This window comes from Onychostruthus taczanowskii, unplaced genomic scaffold, assembly GCF_017590055.1.
Source record: "Onychostruthus taczanowskii isolate IOZ18803 unplaced genomic scaffold, ASM1759005v1 scaffold51, whole genome shotgun sequence".
Taxonomy (NCBI): Eukaryota; Metazoa; Chordata; class Aves; order Passeriformes; family Passeridae; genus Onychostruthus; species Onychostruthus taczanowskii.
The window spans coordinates 5,886,308-5,911,049 of record NW_024502680.1 but is presented as its reverse complement, the minus strand read 5'-3'; the positions used below and the strand labels follow the sequence as shown (position 1 = coordinate 5,911,049).

At 41.6% G+C, this 24,742-nt stretch overlaps 1 protein-coding gene across 7 annotated transcripts in view; it reads left to right on the top strand.

Moving 5' to 3' along the window:
• The window catches only part of ARMC8 (armadillo repeat containing 8), a 62,889-nt gene that overhangs the window by 29,901 nt on the left and 8,246 nt on the right, over nucleotides 1-24,742 (top strand). For 5 of the 7 annotated variants that reach the window (XM_041416276.1, XM_041416273.1, XM_041416272.1 and 2 more), the window contains 13 exons: nucleotides 4,049-4,141; nucleotides 7,390-7,449; nucleotides 8,642-8,722; nucleotides 9,996-10,071; nucleotides 10,156-10,246; nucleotides 13,587-13,647; nucleotides 16,381-16,581; nucleotides 18,858-18,953; nucleotides 20,339-20,421; nucleotides 20,751-20,832; nucleotides 22,064-22,150; nucleotides 23,149-23,241; nucleotides 23,721-23,870. In XM_041416276.1, coding sequence (XP_041272210.1) covers nucleotides 4,049-4,141; nucleotides 7,390-7,449; nucleotides 8,642-8,722; nucleotides 9,996-10,071; nucleotides 10,156-10,246; nucleotides 13,587-13,647; nucleotides 16,381-16,581; nucleotides 18,858-18,953; nucleotides 20,339-20,421; nucleotides 20,751-20,832; nucleotides 22,064-22,150; nucleotides 23,149-23,241; nucleotides 23,721-23,870 — 1,254 coding nt within the window. The remainder of the gene's footprint in view (nucleotides 1-4,048; nucleotides 4,142-7,389; nucleotides 7,450-8,641; nucleotides 8,723-9,995; nucleotides 10,072-10,155; nucleotides 10,247-13,586; nucleotides 13,648-16,380; nucleotides 16,582-18,857; nucleotides 18,954-20,338; nucleotides 20,422-20,750; nucleotides 20,833-22,063; nucleotides 22,151-23,148; nucleotides 23,242-23,720; nucleotides 23,871-24,742) is intronic. The other 2 variants (XM_041416275.1, XM_041416274.1) reach the window with 1 other exon arrangement.

Here is a 24,742-nt window from a genome sequence, read left to right as displayed (position 1 = left end):
GAATCAGTTTGAGAAGTCTCAGTCTTTAGAAATGATGAGTGAAAGGCATTCCTGCTTCCTTGGCAGGTTTGGGATCAAAAACCTGGCATCACCTGCTATTGGCCAGGCTTGGTAAAAGGGAGGAGGCACACCTGAGAGGATCAGGATATCTTACACTGACTAATAACCAGCTGTTTAATGAGCAAAGAGCCCACACTGCCAAGTGTGCATGTGCTCCACCACAGCTCAGTGATCCACAGTTCCTAAGGGAGGAATCTGGGTCAGCCTCTCGTGCCTTATTCCTTCTTTTCTTCTGGCTGTTTGTGGTGGCTCAGCCAGGAGCAAGGCTGAATGTTCTCCAGTCCGAGCTGCTTCCTAAAAATGAGAGTTGTAAAAGAACCAATTCTAGCTTATAGAGCTTGAATTCAAGTTATTTGGGTGGATAGAAGCATTTCAGTTCTCTGACTTGGGGAAAAGAATAGCAACCCTCAATGAAAAAGAAATGTTTTAATAATAGGTCTTTACATATTTTGTGTTACAAATGAATGTGAAAAAATTAGGTATTGGGATCCAAGCAGGTAAATGTAACTGTTAAGTCTTTCAAAGTTCTCTTTGTATGGACAATAATTTTGTTACAATATGTATGATACGGAGCTGTTTGTCCTAAGTTGCCTGGAACTACTTTGTTAGCAGACAACATTTTATGGGTTTGTGAATCTCATTGTTTTAACTGTAGCTTATGAGTGTAGACTCAATCTCACTAGGGTTGCTAGGAAGATCATTTGTTACTGAGTAACAGTACTGAATAAAACCGGAATTATGTAGCCTCACATTGACACCTATTCACTGTTCACACTTTGTTGGAAGTCAGTTATGTCCACACATCCCATAGTTCTTTCTAGGTTCTTTTCTGATGAACATGCCAAAATTATTTTACAAGTTGGATATTATAGCAAAACTGTAGAGCAGAATTAACAGTTTTCTTAAAAACACATTAAGGAAGCCCTCCTGGAACTTTCCAAGAGTTTTTAACCTTTTCATACTCAACACTTGAGATTTGATGGAACATAATGAGAAGGTGTATAAAAAAGTCTAGAAAGAATTGTTTCTTAAATGTATAGTCCAGAATATCTAATAATACACATTTTTGTGTATTGGCAGAATTTCAGGGGACCATGACTGTGTTGTTTGCAAGGATTCATTAACTCTTATATCATATGTGCAATGACATGGCTGGGGTCACAGTGGCATCACAAGTACCCTGCCACAATGTTTGGTGGCAGAACAGCCCCGTCTCATAAATGCTACATGAGAATGGTTTTCATCATCCAGTATGAAAACCTTCCCACCCAGTATGAAAACCTTCCCATCCAGGAATTCACCACTGGGTCATGGTGCCACGCTCGTCGGTAAAACACAAAACACCATGTGCCATTTCATTCCCACTTCTGTAGCTCTGCTGTAAAGCTTCCCAATAGTTTGAGGCTCAATTTCTGTCTATTTAGATCTTTACCAAAAACTTCCAATCTGTAAACTGCGGCTGGAATACTCCTCTGATCAGTACTCCTGTGATCAATATTCCTGTGATCAATGCTGTTGGATTTTTAGGTGAAACTGGACCGTTGCACAAGGATGTCACTGGTGAGGATGCAAAATAAATGTTTGTTGGTTCCTTCTTTGGTATTAGATACAGATGGATAGAAGTTACACATTCATCTGTGAGGATTAAAAGAGTTTTAACTGAATAATTATTTTATCCAAAGATGTGCTGCTTTAATAGTTACAGTTTGTGTCCTTTGAAATAATTCAGGTTTCATAGTCAGGGATTTTCCTGCAGGAGATTTCAGGTCTTGCATCTTACAATTTGAAGCTCCTTTTTTAAAGCATTCCTGCCTGTGAATCCTGGTGTGTGTTTCTTCTCTTCTCCCTACTTCCTGGCTTCTTGATGGTTGTGTCTCAGGGGAACTTTGTAACTGAGCAGCCTCTTAGCACTGATTGTGATGTTGTGTTGAACACTGATGGGGCTTGATGCCTTCAGCTGCTGAAGATTTGCAGAAAAGGACAAGAATCTGTTTTAATGGGTCAAATGCATTAAAACACAGAGGAATCCTGGGTATATTGTCAGCTGGTGTTGCTTTCACTCAGGGAAGTTGGGAACAGGCAGCCCAGAGAGGGTGTGGAGTCTCCCTCACTGGAGGTATTCCAGACTGGAATGCTCTGCCCTGTGCTCTGGGATGGCCCTGCTGGAGCAGGGAGGTGGGACCAGGTGACTGCTGGGCTCTTCCAGCCTGACCCGTTCTGGGATTGAGTGTCCACTATTGCACTGCAAGCAAACTAGTCCCTTGCTGGCCTTTGGGTTCTGAAGTTTGGCTCTGGGCTGTGTGTAAAGGCAGATGGATGGAGCTGCTATTGGCTAAACCCTGAAAATGTTGCTGGAAATAGGTAGTCCCTTGGTTTTCCTATGTACATAAGCATGAAATGACCATGGCTGGTGTACCTGGGAGAAAGTCTTTATAAATAACTTTCTCTCTGTAGGATGCTGAGATGCCAGATGAGGCTGTTGCATGTTGATCCTTTCCAGTTGGTGAGAAACAAGCAGCAGAAACAAGTTGAGTTTTTGCTCCGTGTGTTTCTTGGCTCTCTTGGTCTATTGTTTTCTGTAGAGAATAAGAGGGTTGGATTGTCAGCAGCAAAGCTTCCTAAAATAAGTAGGATAATTGTGTATTTACATAAGTAAAAAATATTAAATAAATACTACAAGCTTTGTATAATCTCAAATATTTTTGCAAATAGGGAAGACTGGTACATGTTTATTTTGACAATATTAAAAAGTGTGGTGGGAAATTTCCCAGGTAATTGGGAAGCAAAACTTCTCATAACCAGGGTGTCTGTGTGAAGACACAGTTACTGAACAGTCAGGCTGGTGCTGCTTTCAGTGCTCTCACGGGAGCTAAGGTGCAGGAACGTTTTGCTCTAATTTCAGTTCACCTCTCTCTAAATCAGAGGGTTGTAATTCATCATTGTGCAGGTAAAACAGACTCTTAGATTTTTTGGGCCAATATAGCACATGTGCTTTGGAACATTCAATCCTTCCCTTTGCTCAGCTCCCTTTATCTCATGGAAGTAATTTAATTTACCCCTTTCCAAACTAAAATATCCATTGGTTTTTTTTAATATCACCATAGTTCCTGCCACTAAAATGTGCTGGTAAAAATAACTGAAAGCTTTTGAACATTATGGTTTTGTAACTCACCACAGAGATAAATAACTGGATGTGCTTGCAGAAGAGAAGTTGCCACAGAATCATGGGAAAGTTTGGCTTGCAAGGGACCTTAAAGATCATCTCATTCCAGCCCCCTGCCTTGGCTTAGGGAACCTCCCACTGAAGTGTAAGGGTTTTCTTTTGCTGATTTATTTGGGATTCTCTGTCACTGGTGTCACACACACTGGCAGTGTCTATAGTGTGTGTTTGACTGCAAGACAAAGGACATGATGACTGCCCATGAATCAGTTCCAGGGGACTGTGCCCTGTCCAGGATGGCACCATGTTCCCTCCCTGCTCCCTTGGACTCAGAGCTGGGAGAAGAGCTAAGTCAGCCACACTGCTGGGAAGACAGCACTAAGGCAGCTCCTGGACTAATCCCTGTCAGTGGTCATGTTTGATTTTGGTATGTTCCAATACCCCCCTACCCCCCCCCATTCTTTTATTGGTTTTGTCCCAAATATTTTGGAGGCAAATTGCAGAAGTTTTGTTCCTGTTATTCCTATTTATTCCAATTGCACTAACCTTTTATTTCTTTTCCATGGGGATTTGACTCAGAACTGTCACTCGTGCCTTCAGCTTTTAATGAACTGCTTTTAGATCGGAAGAGCACACGTCAGAACTGTCACTCGTGCCTTCAGCTTTTAATGAACTGCTTTTAATGGTCTTGCTCTGTATCCATAAAAGTTTTGGTGGAAGGAAGCATACTGAGTGCAGAATCAGGAGTGCTCCTTTAAGTAACAAACTGCAAAGAAGCTGTGCTGAAATCCAGTGTTAACACCCTCTTCTTTTCTCCCTTGTTTGCAGGATGCTACAGTTATCTCCCACCTCATGGCACTGCTCAGTAGGTCTCGATACACACAAGAATACATATGTCAGATCTTCTCCCACTGCTGCAAAGTAAGAAAGAGAATTCATCTTCTCTATGCAACTTGTGTTTCTGGCCTGCAAGAACTGTGTGTGTGCTGCCTTTTGTGGCAGGAATTTTGGGCCAGTAATGACTGAACTGGTACTGCTCTGCATTTGCTGCAGATTTATTTGGGTTTATATATGCTGCTCTGCAGTACAAGAAAATAGGCAAATCTGGTGGGTTTATAGGCTTTGGCTGCTAAACAAAGCCAACTGGGCAAGCATGAGTCTTCACTTTTAGCACTATAAACCTTGGAACACTTCTGGTTTTCCTCTGAAAGTCTGAGGATAGTGTGAGCATCTCTTTGCAGAGGTTGTGTTAGCTGCCTTCACTTGTTTTAAATACAGGGACTGTTCTCTAAGAGGTGCTGTTGGTTGAGAGGAGAAGAAATGCTATTCTCAGCTGAGCTCTGTCAATTACAGGTTCATCCAGATACATGTTCATTCCTGCTATGTAATGCAATTCTGTTGATAGGAGAAAACTGATTTAAAACCAGCAGCAACTCCACCCCATAGTTTTGCCTTTCCCTCCCCCACTCCAAGTTTCCCCACAGCACTGATTTTTATTGTTGCAGTTTTTTGGGAGTTACTGTACCAGTGGGTTATACAATAACTGTATCAAAATAATTCAGGGTAGGAAATCAGCTTTTTACAGCATCTTTCCCTTTTAGTTATAGTCAAAATTAAAGAATCACAGATTGTGTACTAACAAATGAGAAAGTTCCTAAGTTTATGATTTTGTAAGTATTTACCTTGAAAAATATCTTTCTGCCTTATCACTTAGAATGAGTCCCCTGGAACTGTGAATCATTCCTTTGTTAAGTATCTGTGTTCTTCTGCCTGTTATTTATGTACACTCATCCCTTTGCATTTCTTCTGCTAAGTGAAGCTGAGGACTGAAAAGTGTCCATTTTGTGAGATATAATAATAGAACTCAGCTGCTAATATTTAGGGAACTGTTTATAGAAAACATGAAGACAAAATCCTACACTGGGCCATGGAGGTTCACATATATACCTAATAGTGGAAAAAAAATCTGGTATTTAAAGAACAAAAATGGAGCAGTGAGGCACCTCCTGTTTAAGTGGCCCTTGAAAGTCTCCTTGACAGGCTGAGGAGCTTGAACAGGTGAAAAATCAGGCCATGTTGGCCTACAAGAAAAATAACCCAGGACTAATTATGGGATGGTGAAAGAGTCAGTTTATACAATCAGGGGTTGGCTCTGGGAATATAAACCCTGTTGGCTGGGAGAGAACAGAAAACAGTTATTGTCATCTTTTTCCAAAGGAGTTATTTCCTTGTAGCTCCAGCAATTCCTGGTGGCTTGCATATCTGAAATGTTGTTTACAGTGCAAATGCACAGTCACTTCACAAATGAGGAAGGTCTTCTGAGCTCACCATTCCAATCTGAGTGCCTCTCCAACCCCAAATCTCTCTCAAATTTTAGAGTGAATGTCTGGAAAAAATCAGGGTTTTGGAAAGAAGTTGTTGGCTGTGCGAACAGAGAGAAACTAGGCTGCACAAGAAAGACAGGGTGATGGGTATGAGTGTGAGGAAATGGCTGCATTTGCAGAATAAACAGCTGCATAACAAAGAAAAATATTTGAGGTTGAGCAAACAGATCATCACAAATGTTAAATTGATCAAGAACTCATTCTCTTGCCCAAGCAAATGCAGCTGTTCAGCAAAAATCTGAAATGTCCCCTTCCTTCTCTTTTGTTTAGTTTTGGGGTTTCAGGTTTATAATGTCAATGATTGTATTTTCAGACAGAACAAAATGCACCTAATACGGTGAAGACACATTTGCAGGGAATTTTCTCACTTTAATGAATAGGCAGAGTATGTTATTATAATTAAAAAAAATACTGACAGTTTCTGTGTTCACTGCATTTTAAATGAAGACTTCATCTTCCTCCAAAAGGCCCTGAGTGAGAGAACCTTTCTTACTTTTTTTCCTGAAACAATAAGTTACTATAAATAAACCTTTGCATTTAGGTAAGGCTTAGCATATGTTCTAAGAGGCATTGATGCTTTTATTTCTCTTTTTCCTCATCTTAGTAGATGTATTAATTGAACTAATAGTGACTTATCACAGCTCCTGCCCTCCTGGTCCCTGCACTGTTCTCAGCTCACATCTGGTGTAGCCATTTCTTTCTCAGCCTTTCCAGCATTTTTGTTGGTTTCTCAGGTTTCTGCCTTCCCTCTTCCATTTCCCTGGAAAAGCTCAGTCTGGCTCTCTAGAGCTAGGAAATCCATCATTTGTGTTCCTAGCATGTTGCTGCTGGTTTCTGCTTTTGCTGCTCTCTTTTGCTGCCTCTCCCTGCACATTCAGGGTTAAAATTAATGGCAGGGGAGCATTGCCCTGCAGAAGGGCCATCCTGAGCAAGGGAAGTGTTGATTTATAGGGGAACAGATGCAGTTTTTAACATACAGAACCAGGATTCTGTCAACATAGAAGCAAATAAGTAAACTAAAATCAGGCTGATGTACCTGGGATGTGAAAGTGCAAGTCAAAATTAACTTTTTGAGAGTCTTTCTATCTCAGTTCATTTGTTTTTAGAGCAAATGATGTGAACAGGTAGAATTTACTGTTTTAGGAAGGGTCCAGGGTAAAGCCTGTAATCAAAGCAGCTTTCTCCAGGCCTTCTTTTGGTGGGTGACCTTAGGCTGCTGCTGGATCCCTGCCCCAAGAGACAAAGGCACTTAGGTATCTGCTTGTCATTGTTACATTGTGCTACCCTAATGTTTCCTTGAAAATTGCCATTTCATGATGGAAAATTGTGCAGGAAGTGATGTCTATTCCTGAAATATGTCAGTCATTCGTATTTGGAGAACAAGGTCACTGTCAGAGGAGTGGAACTCTGTATCCAAGGTGGAACAAAACCAGGCAGCCTTGCTGTTAAACAGGGGCCTGAACTGCTTGGAAATGCTTCATCATATTCTCAAGTTTTCACCTTTATATTTACAGCTGTCCCTCTTTGTGGATTAGTGCTTACCTGGTGGTGCTGGTTGGTGTGTGCAAACAAAGTGTATACACATGAAATATTTCCACTTGTGCAACTCAGATACACCCAGGTGTCACCTCTGTACAGGCATCTGCCCTGCTTGCACAGAATCTGCCACCTGCATCCCATGGAGGAATCACTAATACTTGGGAATTACTATATCTAGGACAATATGATTTCTTCTACTTTAAACTCACTCTTTTTTTTTCACATATTTCAATATCTGTTCTTCAGCTCCAACACTGGCATAGCTGCGGCTTTAACTCATTGCCTCAGCCACTTCTGTGTGCCAATGTAAGTGGTTTTCCTCCTTCAACCATGCTGTTTTAATTGCATTTTTTGGTAGAAAGCTCTTGGTGGCAGTAGCAGCTGAAGCATCTCTTAAAGCACCAGATATGTTACATCTGAAAGTAATTTTGTGCTTTTTTCTTAGAGGTAAGAGATACTCTAAAAATGTTCTTTTGACTGTGAGAGGAATGTGATTTCAGCTGTATCTCAGATTAGAAGATAATGTGTTACTGATGCCTACCAGGGCTTAAGAGGTGCCATTAACTCAGCCAGGTTTGAACAAGAGATGAAGCAGTGAAGAGACTTTCTTCACTTGCAGATTAGTCAAGGAAATGCAGAGAGGGATGAGAAATGCTGTGGCATCCTATAAGCTGAATTTAAATGTGCATAGCTCATGCTTAATGAGAGATGACCAGAGCTATGACCAGACCTACTTGTAAAGAGAGCTTTGCAAGTCACAGACCATCTTTGGCAAGAGACTGCTGAGGGCTGCAAGTTCTGAGATTTCATGTTGTTTTTTCAACCTCATCAAATCTTGTCATGCTACAGAAATTCTTAGGCCTTTCTCCTGTAAAATTTAGTATTTGTGTTTAATTCTAAAAGCTGTTTTGGAAAAAATACTGACATATCAGCCATGGTCAGCTTAGATCTTGAAGTCAATAATAGGTGATGGCTGGCTGGATTTATGGCCAAACATGCTTGAAACTAAAATAATAAATGATAAAAACTGGAAGAAAATGTGAATTTCTTCTTAAAGGACTGTCACTCTGTCTGGAACCAGTTTTAGAAGAAATCCCTTCCCTTCTGCAGTTAGAATCATTGAAAATGCTTAATATTAACAGTGAGGAAGATATTAGTGACTGGTGATCTTTTATGTGATTTGTAGAGAAAATCAGGAGCTTTCCGTTGTTTCCAGTAGGAAGAGTCGAAACAGAAGTTCTCTATCCATGTTGCTTCATTTGTGAGAATTAATGTCATTGCCTATTGAAGGACAGAATGGAAATGATTACCAGAAAAGGACAAATGCTCTAAAAATATAGTTGAAGTTGTTTATATATAAAAAAAAAAAAAATTGTTATGCCAGCTGATTACAAAGTAAATGTTAGGAAATGTATCTTAAATATTTAACAATAAATTGCAGACAGTGGAAATCTCTTGCATGTTGTTTTAAAAACCCTGTGTTATGTTTCCTTTGAAGGGTCCAGATCACCAGACAATCTTATTTAACCATGGAGCTGTTCAGAACATCGCACATCTGTTGGTCTCCACCTCCTACAAAGTAAGACATTTCAACTACTGTGTTTAACATGTGTTTATGAAAGGAATTCAAATGGAGACTATAAAAAACATGTCTGTGCCTGTGAACCAAAGCTATAAGCATGTATGATGTGTATGTGTAGAGTAACAGTTGCTTTTACTTGCCATATTCTGTCAAAACCAGAGCTATTGTACTGTAAAGTTGAGGCAGCAGTAATGAAAACAGGGCTGCCTAGCCTTGCTCCAAAGAGGAACAGGCACTTGGCAACCCAAGTGGTCTAATTTGTTGAACAATTAATGAGAATAAGAAGTTAAACTGAAGAACAGCAAGTGTGATCTGTCCTAAACAGGAAGTCCTACCTGTAAAAATAGATGGTTGTTGAATGTGTGACGGCCACCAGCTGCCTGTGTGTTGTGCTCCCTGAATTCCTGAGTCTCTGCTCCCTTCTCTGTTGTGTTTTGGAAGTCCATCCTGTTCCATCACCTGAGAGAACATCACACTACCAGTAACTTGGTGACCAGGAGCGTCAGCTCCTTCTCAGTCCTTCCACTTGTGAAGACAAGAACACAGTTTAAATAGGTGCAGCTGTAGAAGGGCAAGTGAAAGACTAATACCTGAACTAATCTAGGTTCTGTGATCTGGGAATGTGATAAGGTTGATCTTCCCTGTGGCAAAAAAGAAGTTATAAAGATTTGGGAAACTAGGCAGCCATGAGACATTGATTAAATCAAAACTTTGGACTGAAGAAGGAGGAGCCAAGATGAAGAAATTTGTCCATCCTTTTCATCCAGGTGGTACCTGAGGCTGTGTAATGGCAGTAAAACGGTGTACATTTGTTCTAAGATTATTTGGATGGTTCTCTTTAGACATTTTATTAAGCCCACCTTCAAAGGATTCTGGAATAGAAATCTCAAGGGTACCTATTTCTGATTCTAAAGTACTCATGAGTCCTGAAAAGTAAAAGTACCATCATTATATAGTATTCTTCTATTCTTCTGTTGTTTTTTATACCTTTGTGGGGCATTACAAATAAGACCAGTATTTCCTGTTCAGTTCCCAAGTTTTAACCTTGCTGGTTTTCTTCAGAGCTTAGAACATACCCTACAGAAGGATAGTTCCAACAGGGAGATGACAGAAGTCAGGGTGTGAGTTAGATGTTTCCATATGCCATGATTCTTCATCTCGTTTTCTTGTTGATTATACAGCATTGTTTTCTACAAGCCTATCTAGCAGTATAGCCCAGTTTTGCTTTGAAATCAGTGTTGATATTTCATATTGTTATGTTTTTACACAGGTCCGAATGCAGGCATTGAAATGCTTCTCAGTTCTAGCCTTTGAGAACCCCCAGGTATCCATGACTCTGGTCAATGGTGAGTGCAATGCTGCTGCTGCTGGTTTGACACTCACTTTTTGCCTGGCTGAATGAGAATGACTTGGAACTGTCTCTCTTTCAGTTTCTGTTGATGGAGAATTGTTACCACAGATTTTTGTGAAGATGTTACAAAGGGACAAGCCCATTGAAATGCAGCTCACGTCAGCCAAATGGTAATTGTCTTCAGGAACTGGGGAAATAGCAGGGAATTTAATCCTTACTCCTCAACTGCTCCATTCTTCCTTGTTCCAAAGTAATATGGGATGTAAAATCTTAGGAATAATTAAAGATACTTATTTGCATTTTCTGAGTCCTTGAACAAGTGGGTCTCATCCCATTCACTCTTTGCTGTACATAAACAGGGAAAAATATTGCTGGGCAGCAGTTTTGTGAAGAATGTATGTTCAGCCATATGGGTTTTCACCTGTATCTTGAATTTTATAAGTTTTTATTTGAACAGGCAGAGCACTGTCCTGAATTATCATCCTTGATGGCTGTGCTGTGCTGGAGACTACACCAAGATGAGGGGGGAGCAGAGTTAGTCCCTCTACCCAACTGTTTTAAATAAAATAGCTTATTCTTCAGGCTTCATGTGCTCTTACAGCAGAATTAATGTTATTAATTAATTTTATACTTCAGCTTTCCCGGCTGCTGTGGGCACATTTGTGTTTTCATATCCGTAGTGACTTCCTACCCAGTGACAAGATGTGACCCAGTTCTGTAATAATAGCAGCCTCGTTATGTTCACTCCATAAGCTGGGATTGACACTTTTTAGGACCATTTTCCTTTTCTTGTGGTGATAGCAATGAAATAAATCACTCTAGGGAGTTAAAGAGATAAAATCACCCATTGGTATGAGCTACTAAAGTTTAGCTCAGGAGTTTGGTCACTGATATGTTGCTTGATTATTCTTTTCGTTTTTTGATGGCTTTTTTGACAAGGAGCAGTGAGTTCTCTGAGTTCACCAAACAATTTCACAGCCACTTGTGTCAGTACAAGTCTCTTGATTCTGTATGAGGAACAGGTGGGGTAGGTAGGATCTGTGACTCTCTGCTCATGCTGCCAGGTTGTGATGCCCTAACTCATTCATGAAAGCAGTTTCAGTGATGTGCATGTCTATGACTGGGGTTCTTTGGTAATCCCACTCCATGTAGGAGGTATGTCTTGGGACCTCCCAGCCTCCATTCCACCACAATTGGCCCAAGCAGTCTGGTTTTACTGGTTTTGTTGGGCAATTCTTAGTGAAGAAGGCAAGTTGAATTAATTGCACTATATCAGTCTCAGTTCTGATTGATTTATGTGTTTCTTTGAGAAGTCAGAAAATACATGGAGAATGGCATACTTAAAAGTAATTTTTTTACTAATCTCGAGATATGAAGGAGCTGACAAGTCATAAAGATAGGCTGGAGTTAGAAGAATTGTTCTGAGATGGACATTCCCAGGTCTACTGGTGTGTTTTGCTGAATGAAGGAACTGGCTACCCATCTTTTGCTGTTGCTTTGCAATACTTTGGCTCATCTGGACCTTTGAAGCATGAAAAAAAGTGATGTGGTGAAAAGCAGCAAAAGAAAATTGCAGGGGAATGGCAGACAAACCAGTATCTTGAATTTCAGATTGGGTTTCTCCCAATTAGTCCACAGGCACTCATCCTTCTTAGGGCTCTCAGTTTTACAGCAGTCCTGGAGTTTGCAAAACCCTGCTGGGTTTTCTTCAAGTAGGTCCATCCCCTACCTGATTGGGTCCAAGTCAGACTCTTCTCTTCCTTTTTCTTAATGAGAGTACTAGGAGAAATTGTCACAGATGATGTTTTCTTCTGCTTGTAAATTAGATTTCACCCCTACCATGCCAGTTTCAGTCAGTTAATCTGCAGTTCCTCTGATTTGTCATTAGACTCTTTGGAATGCAGATCTAGAAGAGTTTTTTTCTTTTGAACCTTCTTTATAATTTCTATTTGAATCTGGACTGGCATACAAGACTACTTTAAGAAGTTCCCTTTCTTTCCCCTCAACAATTGAAGTAGACTTGGAGGATTCAGGGCAATACCTCTTGATTGAAATGGAGCAGATCCTTCCCTTGAGCAGCAGAGTTAGGACAGAGGGAAGATTAGGGTGCCCCTAACTGGGAGAGTGCTCTGCAGCTACAAGTGGAGCAGTAACCTTTCCTGCTAAAATCACCAGAACTGCTTCAAGCTAATCCAAGCCTGTTACCTGAAGTCAAAAATTGCTTTTTTTCATTGCTGAAATAGAGCTACTTTGCCTGGCAAATAGGGTCTCACTAGACTGCAGGATGGGTGCTTTCCTCCTGACTGTGCAGGTGTGAAAATGAGTTTCCTGTTGTAGCTGCATGGCTTGGGCATTAAAAGTTTAGCAGATGATCTCTATGCTAACATTCAAGTCTTATCTCTAACTTCCTGAGAAATATATTCAGAGAGTTCTGATGCTGGGATTTTTAGCTGTGGCTGTATTCAGTACGAGGATCAGTGTTGTTGCCTCTAGGAGGTGAAAGAACTCACTCTGGGCTCTTGGAAGGAGCTCAGGGATGTGGTGAAACACACCATGGTTATATGAGCACATTGCTGTTCTTTAGCTGAGCAGTTCTCATTGACCCTGTGTACAACTTCAGCCTGCCAACTGAAGGTCCAAACATGTTAGTTTTAAGTTACCTGTACTGAAATACAGTTACATTTTTTAACCTCCACTCTGACATTATAAAACCCAGCTCCAGTGGTTAGTTCAGAAGCTAAAACAAGAGATACTGGTGCACAGCAGTTCCCCTCCAGCTCCATTCCACTGCCTTGTAGCAGAGCAGGTAAAACAAAACTACTTCAAAATAAAACACTTTTTTTGGTGGGTGAACTGTTTTGCATTCCTGGTCGTTTGGAGCACTTTATAAGTTCATTAACAAAGAGCTTGGAATTTGTCTGATGCTGTGTGCTGGTGAGACCTTATGGTTGTCATATGCGCTGTGAGCTGTTGTCTAATAAGGACCAAATGCTGGCTTGGTGCAGTGTCAGAGCCTTGGCTGGGTTCATTGTTAGTGAGGGTGTGCTGGTCCCTGCAGAGTGTAAAGCCCTGCCTGTGGACAGGCAGCACAGCAATTCCACCTCTCCTGGGCTGGGGCAGGGCCTGGGTGTCTGTGCCTGAGCTGTCAGGCTGTGTGCCTGTGCTGGTTCTCTCCTGCTGGCTGCACAGCCGTGGGGCAGGTACTTACAGGAAGGTCTGGGTGTGTTGCACCTTGGCTTAGTGCAGGTGGTTCCTTTTGGGTGTGGGGCTCAGGCAGGGTGGTGGTGTGACCCTTTGTGGCCAGTGTGTGCTGTGTGTTTTGATCAGTGCTCCTGCCAGGGAGCAAACCTGCCAGAAAGTGCACCTGGAGGGGTTTGTGTGCCCAGGCTTAGTAAGCTCTGATGTATTTCAATCAAACACAGGAGGATGTTTCATTAGGACAGATGTTCTGCAGCAGCTGAAGTGCACCAAAGCCATGGTAGGTGATTGTGTGTTGTTGTGTTGTTGCAGCCTTACTTCCATGTGCAGAGCCGGAGCAATACGGACGGACGATCCCTGCATCGTTCTGAAGGTGAGCTGTGTCTTGCTTCAACCACCTTGTAAATGTAGAATAATTCTTTTTGTGCTGACCAGTTCTCTGTTCAAAAGGTTTTCTCCTGTAGGTTTATTCTGGTTTTATTTTCTCATATAAAAGGTAGCACAAAATCTGTTACACCAAAGGCTGCAAAGCACCAAGTTCTCCTGACTTTTTTTTTTTTTTTATTAAAAAAAAATTAGTTTCTTGGCTTCTCTTTTTTTCCAAGTAATGATAGATAAAAAAAATCTACATGATGGCTGATACAAAGGCCTGCCCCTCCTGTCTTTTTGTGCAAGGAAGTGCAATGTACTGTTCAATCCCGTGTGCATATTGGCATCTGCTCTGCACAGGTACCTGAGGAAACCAAGCTGCATCATTCTCCCTCATCCTCCTCCTTAGCTTTGTTCCAAATTTACAATCTAATTCTCTGCTCTCCTTTCTCCCTACAACACCTGCAAACTGGGGGCAACAGTTCCGTTCTCCCAGCCCCTCTCTTCTGCAAACCTCTTTCTTCTTCTTTGGAAATGTCTTCCCTTCATGAATCCCCCGTGTTGGGCTGTGCCCTGGTCAGGATGTTTGTGTTCCAGAGCTGCTCTGCCCTGGGACAGGGAGCAAGGCTTGTGGCAGTGGCAGGTCACTGCTGGGAGCTGGACCCTGCCCTGTGGAGCTGCACATGCTGGGCCCTGTGGAAAACCACCATCCTTTCAAACCTTTGCAAAGGGATGTGCTTGGGCCAGCTCACAGCAAAAGCAGCATTTTTTCCTTGTTGAAGCTGCTTCAGCACAAATCCATGTTTGAGGTTGTGGAATTAAATGTGTTGTAGTACTTGAGAGCAGACAAAAGAGTGAGGGGAGAAGGAAGGCACAGAACCTTTGCTTTGTTCAAGCCGTCCCAGTGATTCCTCCTCCAGGAGCTCATACTTTCAAGATAACACAGTGTCCCTGTGCTTAATCCATCCACAAATCCTTTAACCTCTGCTGAGCTGAAGTGGTGGCCCCATTAACGTTCAGGAATTATTGATCCTTTGCTATCCAACTTTCTGCATTTGGGAGCTAGTCAGGGAGGTGTGTTTTCCAAAATGGTTTTAATGTATTTTCTTTTCTCAGTTTGAGTAGTGGGTTGTCCTGCAACATGGGGAAAAAATAAAATCCTTTGAGAAGGGCAGGGAAGGTTGACAAATAATGGATTTGATGGGAAGGGAAATGATTTCTCTGGAATCCTAATAATGAAACTGTCCAGATAACCCAGATACATCCCAGCCATACCATGGAAATTAGATATTCCATCTTTACAGTCCATTTCCACACTTTTATCTGCTGGTCAGGTGAGCATTGTGGTTTTCCATCTTACACCCCTACACAGCCTCCTACTCGTGTGCATTAATTGTACTGTACTGACCTGTGGGTCCAATGGAACAGTTAAAATGTGTCTGTCAGAATTCTTGCTTCTGTTTTTAAGCAGATGGAATTGCTTAGTGTTGAAAAACATGAGATCTGTGTTTCCTGGTGCATGCAGCCAGTGACTTAACAATGCCCAGCCCTTGAATTCCAAGAAATAGCTCATTTCAGGCCATTTGACCTTGGAAATAATTAAGAAGTACATTGTCTTTGTGATTTAGACATGGAATTCCACTTCTTTTCTTTCTCACTCCACATTAATGTAATTTTTTGTGAGTCTATGTGCAATCTACCCTGCTGCCTCAAGGCCAGGTATGCAGAAGGGAATGCTTTGGCTCACTGGATTAGCTGCAGGATTCACCACCTCAGTGTTAGTCTTTGAGGTGGCATCAAGCTTTCTAAAATATGTAGGCAAGTCCTACTTCTTGTGCAATGGAGATAAGGTATTTATCTATATAATCATTTGAACAATCAATGGGTAGATGTTATTTCAGGTCTCCAAAACATAACTCTGAGCAACATTTACTAGAGTTATTGTGTTGAACTTTGTGGCGTTGCACAAGTACACATTTTGGTGTTATTCCTTGTCCATTTTCATATTTGGGAAGGTTTGAGGGAGCAGAGTCCCAGCTCTTGGAGAATTGGCCTGTCCAGAATTACGTACTTTTCACTGGGCTTCTGGGAAAGAAAGACTTGTTTTTTCTGTTTCAGTAGAGAAGGTGTAACAAAACTGTTGTGTGGGTGTAACCAAGGTAGGGGGGGTGTCAGGGAAGGCAGAATGGACCTGGATTCCAGGTTAGCTTCTTTCCTGGTTGGTCAAATACGTTGCTTGCTGAGGAGTATTCCTCCCTTGCCCTATGCTCCAGGCAGCCAGTGTGTGGCAAAGGAGCCCTGAGATTATTTCTAACTCCATTGTCCTTAGTTAATCCTGGATCACAGAAGGGCAGGAGGGGTCAAGTACTTCTTGAGGGCAGCTTGGGTACTTTTGGTTCTGGTGTGTAGTAAGAACAAGCCTGTGAAAATACCAGCTTCTGAGGGGATTTAAAAATTTTTTTACAAGGCTTTGTCAAACTTTGTCTGTGTTTACTTTCAAACATTGCATGATTTTGGCTGTGTAAAAGGTTGTGTGAAAGTAGCTGATTGTACACTCAGCAATGCCTGAAACAATTCTTCTGTGTGTGGAGTCTTTGAACCCACTGAAATGTGTGTGTATGCAAGTTCTTATCTAAAGAACAATGCGGAGCATTGCTGTAGGACAGTTGTTTCATTTCTTTGGAGTTCCTTTATCAACATAGCTGCACTAGAAACTCCTTTTATTTAATCTCTGCAGACTCTGCCATGCTTGGTTCGAATGTGCAGTAAGGACAGACTGCTGGAGGAGCGGGTGGAGGGGGCAGAGACTCTGGCCTACCTGATAGAGACCGACGTGGAGCTGCAGAGGATGGCCAGCATCAGCGACCACCTCATCGTCATGCTGGCCGACTACTTCAAGTACCCCAGCTCCGTCAGTGCCATCACCGACATCAAGAGGGTGCGTTCCTGACCCGCTCTGGGCCTTGGAGGAATGGGCAAAACCAAAACTAAACCAGCTCAGGATGGGGATTTTAATTCTGGTTAAACCTGGTGTGGTAGCAGGCCCCCAGCTGGGGAATAATTAGCATTGGCTCTATGATCCAGAAGGCATGAAAGACACTTTGTTATTAGAAATCTACAGTTCTTATAGAAACAATGGTGCACCTAAGACCTGATTGGTCTCAAAGTGAAAACTTCTCACACACTGTTGGTGATTGTCAATAACACACTCTAGAGAACCATATCTATAAACAATGGTTACAGAAAGAGAGATAATAATTGTTTGAATTCTTTTCCTCTAAGTTTCCCACAGCTTCCCAAGATTTTACTAAAAAAGTCTGTGCCCACTCTCTGTGGCCAGAGAGCTGCTGCCACAACCTGATGCCTGAGGTCCCCAATTGAAAGATGGCCAGAGGTCCAGCTGGACTTGTTTCTTGATGTTTGTACTCTCCAAGTCTCAGTCACTGCTCTTTGGAGACTTCATTAACGACACAAAAATGTGTATATCTGGTCTTCCCATCCTCTGAGTTTAAACATTGCCTTCAGGAACCAGTACATTTCGGCTTCATAAGAGATAATAGTCCATGTGAAGAGTGATTTGTTTTCAATTCTCAGTTCAGGTTTGTGGAAAATCTGAAATTCAGAGGCGATTCTGTTGTGTTTAAGCACAAAAACATGTGGATGTCATGCACTGTTTCATATCATGAGTTATCTGCACTTGCAAGACATTGGCTAAACAGAGACCAGATGTACCTTGGAGTCTTACTGAGACTGATTATTAGAAAGAAACCAAAAAATACATTACAGAGCTTTGCTTTTTTCCTGAAACTGGCCTAAGAAACAGGTTCATTTCCCTGACCCTTATAGAATGGAGTTAATTCTGCATAGAGAGCCTCTTGAATGCTCTGTAAAAATGCAAATGAAAAATAAAAAAAAAATCAGTTACAGTATAAAAAACTGAGAAAAAAGAAGTTTAGCAGCTTATTGAGGAGTAATGGACGTTGGCTGTAGCATCAAAAAATATGGTCAGGTTCCAAAAGTGAGTGGGGCAATTCTAAATATTATGACAGTGCTCTGAGTGTGCAGTAAGTCTGTAGAAGCAGCCAGCTGGGAATCCAGGGTACTGGCTTTGAACAGAATGCTTGGAATTGCACCCTGTAAGGTAAAACTACATGAGGAGTGAGTGAGGAATCTGCCAAACAGAGAACTTGTCTGCTTAAAATATTTATAACATAATATTAAAATATTTATAGCATAATATTTTAATACTTCTTGCTCCAATATAGCTGCACTGGAGAGAATTACTCATAGAGCTTAATTTTTGACATTTCTTTTATTTCAGCACTTTGCTACCTTATACTGTCATTTTCCTGGCATTTTCTGTAGACTTTGAAGATTGCATTGTTTTGTAGAACACTTTGGTACAGAGTTTTCAGGATAGTCAGAGTCACAGAATTATCCTCAGAAGAGAACATGAGGAGATCTGAGAGCCCAAATTTGCTGTTCCAAGCAGGCTCAACCTCAAACACCCCTATTTTGTGATGCCTTTAGTGCTCCCATTAATTATCATAAAATATCATATGGAATATCCTATGCTGGAAGGGTCCCCAAGGATCACCTAGTCCAACCCCTGGCCCTGCACAGACACCCCAACAATCCCACCCTGTGCACCCCTGAGAGCCTTGTCCAAACTCTCCTGGAGCTCTGGCAGCCTTGGGGCTGTGCCCATTCCCTGGGGAGCCTGGGCAGTGCCCAGCACCCTCGGGGGGAATAACCTTTTCCTGATATCCAACCTCACCCTCCTTAACATGGCCTGGGATTTAGAGGCCAACTTTGGCTCCTGGTTTTGCTTCAGTTCTCTTGATAAAACTTGTGTTTATTTTTCTCCCAGATTTTTCACTCCTTCTGGCTAGTTCCTGTAAGTGTCTCTTGGGAGATAAGAATAGCTTTTACCTGAATATGGTCTTGATAGAGTCCTAACCTTGTTTTGGCCTCAAACTGAAGACAAAGTTGTCTTCTCTTTAACTCAGCAGAGAAATGAACCATATTCTTAACTCTGGTTATTGCATTTAGCTGGTAAATGTGGACATGAGCTCGGGGAGCAGCACTTTGTGCTTCTGGCTGCCCCTGGGGTGGCAGGCAAAGGGAATGGGTGAGCAGCAGTGTAGAACAAAGCAGAATATCACACTGCATTGCTTTGGTGGCTGAGCCTGGTGCCTGTGCTGTGTTTCCCAGCTGGACCACGACCTGAAGCACGCCCACGAGCTGCGCCAGGCCGCCTTCAAGCTCTACGCGTCGCTGGGGGCTAACGACGAGGACATCCGCAAGAAGGTGAGCCCAGGGAGCCTGCCGGGCCGCTGCTCAGCCAGAGGGGCACTGGAAGGCAGCAGTTCCCACCCTCCCAGTGGTTTTGCCCATTTTGATGTAAATAGGTTGAAATGAGACCTCTCTCCTTCATTAATATAAATTTTCAGATTGCGTGGAATTGGAGCAAAAATTAATGTCTTGCTATCAGAGTATAACAAAAGTAAAGTTTAGTTATGTGAGCATCTTCACAGTGATGAACTAGACCTGCACAAGAAGTTGTCTTTCCACATTTTTGGTACTTGGCTACTCATAAGGAATATTGTTGTGGCGTATGAGAAATTTCTGAAACTTGTGTTCTGAGAGAGATAATACAACTCTGTTCTTGTTTATTGTATTCTATGACAAATGTTAAAAACAAAAAAAAAAAACAACCTGGGAAGTATGTTCATATTGGGAAACAAAGTCAGAATTTGTTTCCTGATTCTCAAGTGACCAAGGCCTTGCACTGTCATAACAATGCAGTTGGTGATTCAAACATTACATCAAAGAGATTGGTTGCTTGGGCCACTCACATAGTTAAAAATTGATGTGTGGAAAGTGGAGGCAACTTAATAAATTAATAATTAGAAGGAGCATATTTTTAAATTAATCATGGATTTGCAGTGTCATGTAGCAAGTGCAGAAGATAGGAATGTTTTCTGGGTTTGTTTGCTGGTTAAAGGGGAAAAGAAGAAGGAAGGGGGCAGGAAAACATAGGGTGAAAAGATAACATCAGGAGGATTTATCAGTGGGGAACCACCAGATCTCCAGAATTCAACACCATAAACTCCTCTTTTGTTGCTTTAGTTAATAGTGAAGATCCTCCTTTTATACAGCTTTTAATAAGCAGTGGGTGTGTACATGCCAATGTTGATTTATTATGCAAAAATCCATCATTCATCTGGGTATTAACTCCCTTTTATGCTGATCTTGAGTGTTTGTGCTGGCCTTGTCTAAATATGGCAGGTGAGCTACTGGATATTTTTTATCCACAGCTCTACAACTTTTATCTGATCTATAGTTTGTATATGTTGTGTGCACTCACACATGCTCACTTTTGTTTTAATATGATATTAAGGGTAATTAATGTATATGTATGTGTATATATTGATAGAGAGATGGATACTTCTATATAAAAATCACCCTCTTCTTGCTTGATGATTAAAAGCCATAGTGGAACATAGAATATAGATTTTTTATTTCCTTATTGTCTGTAGATACACAAAACTTCCCACTTAATCTAGCAAGAGAGTGTGGCGTGCTGGTTTTAGCTGCAGTTTTCATATGTAACATTGAAAATGCTGCAGCCAAAGCCCCAGCAAGCCATGAATGCTGTTGAGCTGTGCACTGACCTGAGTTCTTTGGCCCAGATCATCGAGACTGAGAACATGATGGACCGTATTGTTAACGGCCTGTCCGAGTCCAGCATCAAGGTGCGCTTGGCTGCAGTCAGGTGAGCCTGTCCTCATCCGTGCAGAACCTGGGCTGCACCTGGGAGAACTCCTGCTGATGTCTGAGAGCTGCTCTGAACTCAGTTCTGCTGTTGGGAGAGGGGCAGTTATCCTGGGCTGGTGCAGGGTTTTCTCTTGGCTGTTCCCAGGCTTCTCCTTGCCTGCCTCCCAGCTCAGTAATCCTTGTGGAGCAGCAGGGTGTGTACAGCAGTGTCCATGGAAGTGGGGTTTTCTCTTGGCTGTTCCCAGGCTTCTCCTTGCCTGCCTCCCAGCTCAGCAGTGTCCATGGGAGTATGCATGTCTCACAAGGAAGATTTCTCTTCCATTCCAGATGTTTGCACAGTTTGTCCCGTTCTGTCCAGCAGCTCAGGACAAGTTTTCAGGATCATGCTGTATGGAAGCCTTTAATGAAGGTAAGTGAGGAGCAGTCAGGTCTCAGTGCCTGGAGTGCTCTGGTCCATTCAAAAAGCATAGGGTGTCTGTTCAGTTGGCGTGCCTTGCTGTAGAATCATGATACAAATTACCTAGAAATCAAAATCCTGTGGCCTTCTCCTAAGAGAGTCAACAAAAGCCAACAGCAGCAAGCGTGCTTGGTTTTGATTGGCTTTTTGTTTCCTTTTTTTCATTATTGTTTTTGGGTTGGTTTTTTTTTTGGTTTTTTTTTTTTTTTGTTTGGTTTTTTTTTTTTTTGTCATCAGTGAGTGAAGCTCAATTATTCTCAATGCTCACACAGGACACTACAAGGACAACATGTCCCTTAATGTCAGACTCAGATGGCACAGTTCAGACTTGGTCTGTGAGCCCTGTAAGAGAATTTGGATCTGTGTTTTCTCCTGTCATTCTCTGCCTCTTACATCTCATTGCAGATTTTATAGCTGAAACCAAAGAGCTCAGAAAGGCCTTTGAAAAGACACATTATCATATAATGCAATTTTCACAAGATTAAGTGACATTCAAGTGTGTAAGATATATGTAAGCTCTCATCCTGTAATGTCACTGTCATAAATGCAGATAAATAAACTAGTTTCTCAGTTTCAACATCTTTGAGACCTTGAAAATGCAGAACAGACCAAGTCTGCAAGCACACTTGAAGGCTTGGGCAGTATTGACACCCATAGGAATCTCCTGAAGTCAGCTTGAATTGACTTTTCAGAAATGAAATGGCTGGAGCACAGCAGGTGTTGTTGGCAGTAGGGAGCAAGGGAGGAATGTATTTGGTTCAGGAATTGGTGTTTTGGTGTTGCTGGAGATGCAGGCAGAGATAAAGGGCTATAACTTGTCTCAGGCTGTGCTCCTCTGAGAAGATGCTCCTTAGGAAATTTGCTGTGTTGTGCTTAGTACGAGGTACAGAGAGGTTGAAGAGGCTCCTGGAGCTTGCTTTGCATATGTGTCCTTTGCAGAGCAGGGCTTGTCCCCGCTGATTTCTACTAAATTGGACTGAAAGCTCTCAAATCTGGCTTTTGTGAAATAAGGCATTGCTCCAGCTTGTCCTGTGATGTGTGTCAGTCTGGGTCTGCACTGCTATCATGGAAGCACCTCCTGAAGTCTGCAATATCCAGCTACAACGTAATTCCAGGTATTCCATTTTAGTGATCTCTTCATTACCTTGCTAACAGAATTCCTCTCTCTCCCCTCTGCCTGCAGGTCTTACAGAATGCTCCAAATGAAATTCTTGTAGTAGCATCTTCCACGCTATGCAATCTTCTTCTGGAATTCTCTCCAAGCAAGGAGGTGAGTACTTAGCCAGCAGCAGGGAGAGGGGATGGACTGAAGTGAGATTACACAATGGTTCAATTAGCATAAAGGCATGATAATTGGCAGCCATTGCTTGTGACATGTTAGGGAGCTGTGATGTTACAGAGCTGTGCCACTGATGGCTTGGAAACAAAAAAATCATATGCTTACAGTGCTGTGACAGTTAATTTGTTCTCTAAAGAAAAGAAGTAGACATGAAGTTTTGTCATTTCCTTTTTACTTGTAAAACACTGTTATCTTAAAAGATCATAAACAAGAAGAAACCACACTGATAATTTGCAATGTGATCCATTGTCTTAGAGAATTACTGCTACTGTAATGCTGAAAATGCTGGCTTAGCTGAGTCTTGTGTTTTTATTGTTCTCTGATGAACAGTACAGGATATCTGGTTCTGCAGAGTCTGTATTTCATACAGATCATACTCACAAATCAACACTCCACAGCAGTGCAACAATTCCCCAAGTCTAAAATACTTTTTAATTACAGAAAATATTTGCAAGATTGTGCTGTATGTGGGATCCTGCAGGGCTCTATGGATTACCAAATTATCAGTTGGTCTTGGTGGTTTCAATCATATCTGTGAGACAGCAAAATAACTGAAATAATGCCAAGCACAGTTCACTGGCCATGAGGCCAGCCATGGGGCTTTTTTTAGCTGACTGCAGGTCAAGTGTTTGTGAGGTGTGAGCAGCAGTGTGAGGTGATGTATATACACATATAAATGTGTGTGCATCCATGTCTCCACAAACACAGACATAGGAGAAAGCAGCTGCCTTGATCTGGCTTCTTTCCTCAAACCTACTGTAAAATGGTCATGGATATGGGGTGTGGCATGGCCAGTTCACGTGAGTGCACTGGACGTGTTGTAAGCTCAAGAATAAGATATAAGGAGTATATTTTTAGTATTTTCATACATGCAGTTAGTAGTGCTGTAAGTAGTGTTGTAAAGATCTGTTTTTCCCTCCTTCTTTCAGCCTATTTTAGAATCAGGAGCCATAGAACTTCTATGTAGTTTAACCCAGAGTGAAAATCTTGCCTTGCGAGTGAACGGCATTTGGGCTTTAATGGTGAGTAGGACACCCAATGAAATACCACTTGTGACTGTGTGCCTTGATAAGTTTGGGAACATAGCTTGTAGAACTTGTCAGTTGTTAGTAACAATGACATAATTGATATCTGGCCTGTTGTTCCACCAAACTGCGGAAGAAAAACAGCATCAGCCTGGTGGTAGGAACACTTCATCCATTAGTCCATAAAGTAAAATAAATTTTTCAGTACTGGTACTAATTTTGTTGCCAGGGTCATTCAGGGAAGCAGTTAAGTAGTGTCAGTAGCATGCCAGGGGGAAAATAAAAGCAGGTAATAACCAGGTCAGGTGTAAAACAATGTGAAAACTGAATTCACTGTGTAGCAGTTGCTCATAAATTACAGCCTTTTTGCAAGATTAATTTAGGGAGGATATATTCTTGTAGAGAATAGTCTGCTAAAAAAGTGAAAGCCCAGGTTTTCAGGTAAAAAAATCCATTAAAAAGTGTGTCTGTTTCAGAATATGGCGTTTCAAGCGGAACAGAAGATCAAGTCAGACATCCTGCGAGGTCTGAGCACAGAGCAGTTGTTTCAGTTGCTTTCTGATTCCGATGTAAATGTTCTGATGAAAACCTTGGGACTGCTCAGGAATCTTCTCTCCACTCGCCCAGTAAGTAGAGCTGCAAGCAGACCTTCTGAAAGCTGATCAAACAAGCAGCCAATCCAGTGCTTCTGTGCAAGACATTTTCCTGTTTTAACACCACTTGGATTTATTCAAATATCTGTAAGCATATGGGCAAATCAGTGTGATAAAGTATTTGAATGAATCCTCTGCATCCATGGAAACACTGTAATTATTATCAGAGCTAGACATTTTCATTTAATGTTCAATTCCATTGCATTTAGCTCTTAGCAACATTATTTTCACAGCAGTTTCTCTGTCCAAAAAAACATTGAGGGTTGCACATTGAGTCAGTGTATGGGAAGATGCAGATCTTAAAGATACCTATCTTTCTTCTTCCTTGGCACTTGAAATATGTCTGTTCTTATCCATCTACATAGGTAGTACTGGCTTTGTGAATTTGGTGTGGGACTGTGCACTCTCAAAATGCAGACGTTCATTTTACACCTTGAAATAAAATGGTTGGAAAATATAAGCCCTGGAGTTGTTTTTGACAGAGAGAAGGAGATATTCATGGAGGAAGGGAAAGGGATAATTCCCTGTGAAGAACAGAGGGAAAACATGTAGCACAAATTTGGCAAGCCAGCATTTTTGAGGGGAAAAAACCCATGAAGCCTCTCTGTGCATTTATCACATACTGTGTTTCTACCAGAAAAAGGTCACTAAAAAAAAAAATCTTCTGATATTTTTACTTACTGAGTCTCAATAACCTTGATAGAAAATTAGCTCTGTCTTAATGTGGAAAAATACTTAATAGCCTGTCATTCATTGAATTCACCCTGACAGCTCTCACTGTTGCTTAAGGTGTTCTCTGCCTGGAACTATGTGCCTGTCTTGTGGTAGGTTTTAGAGCCAGAACC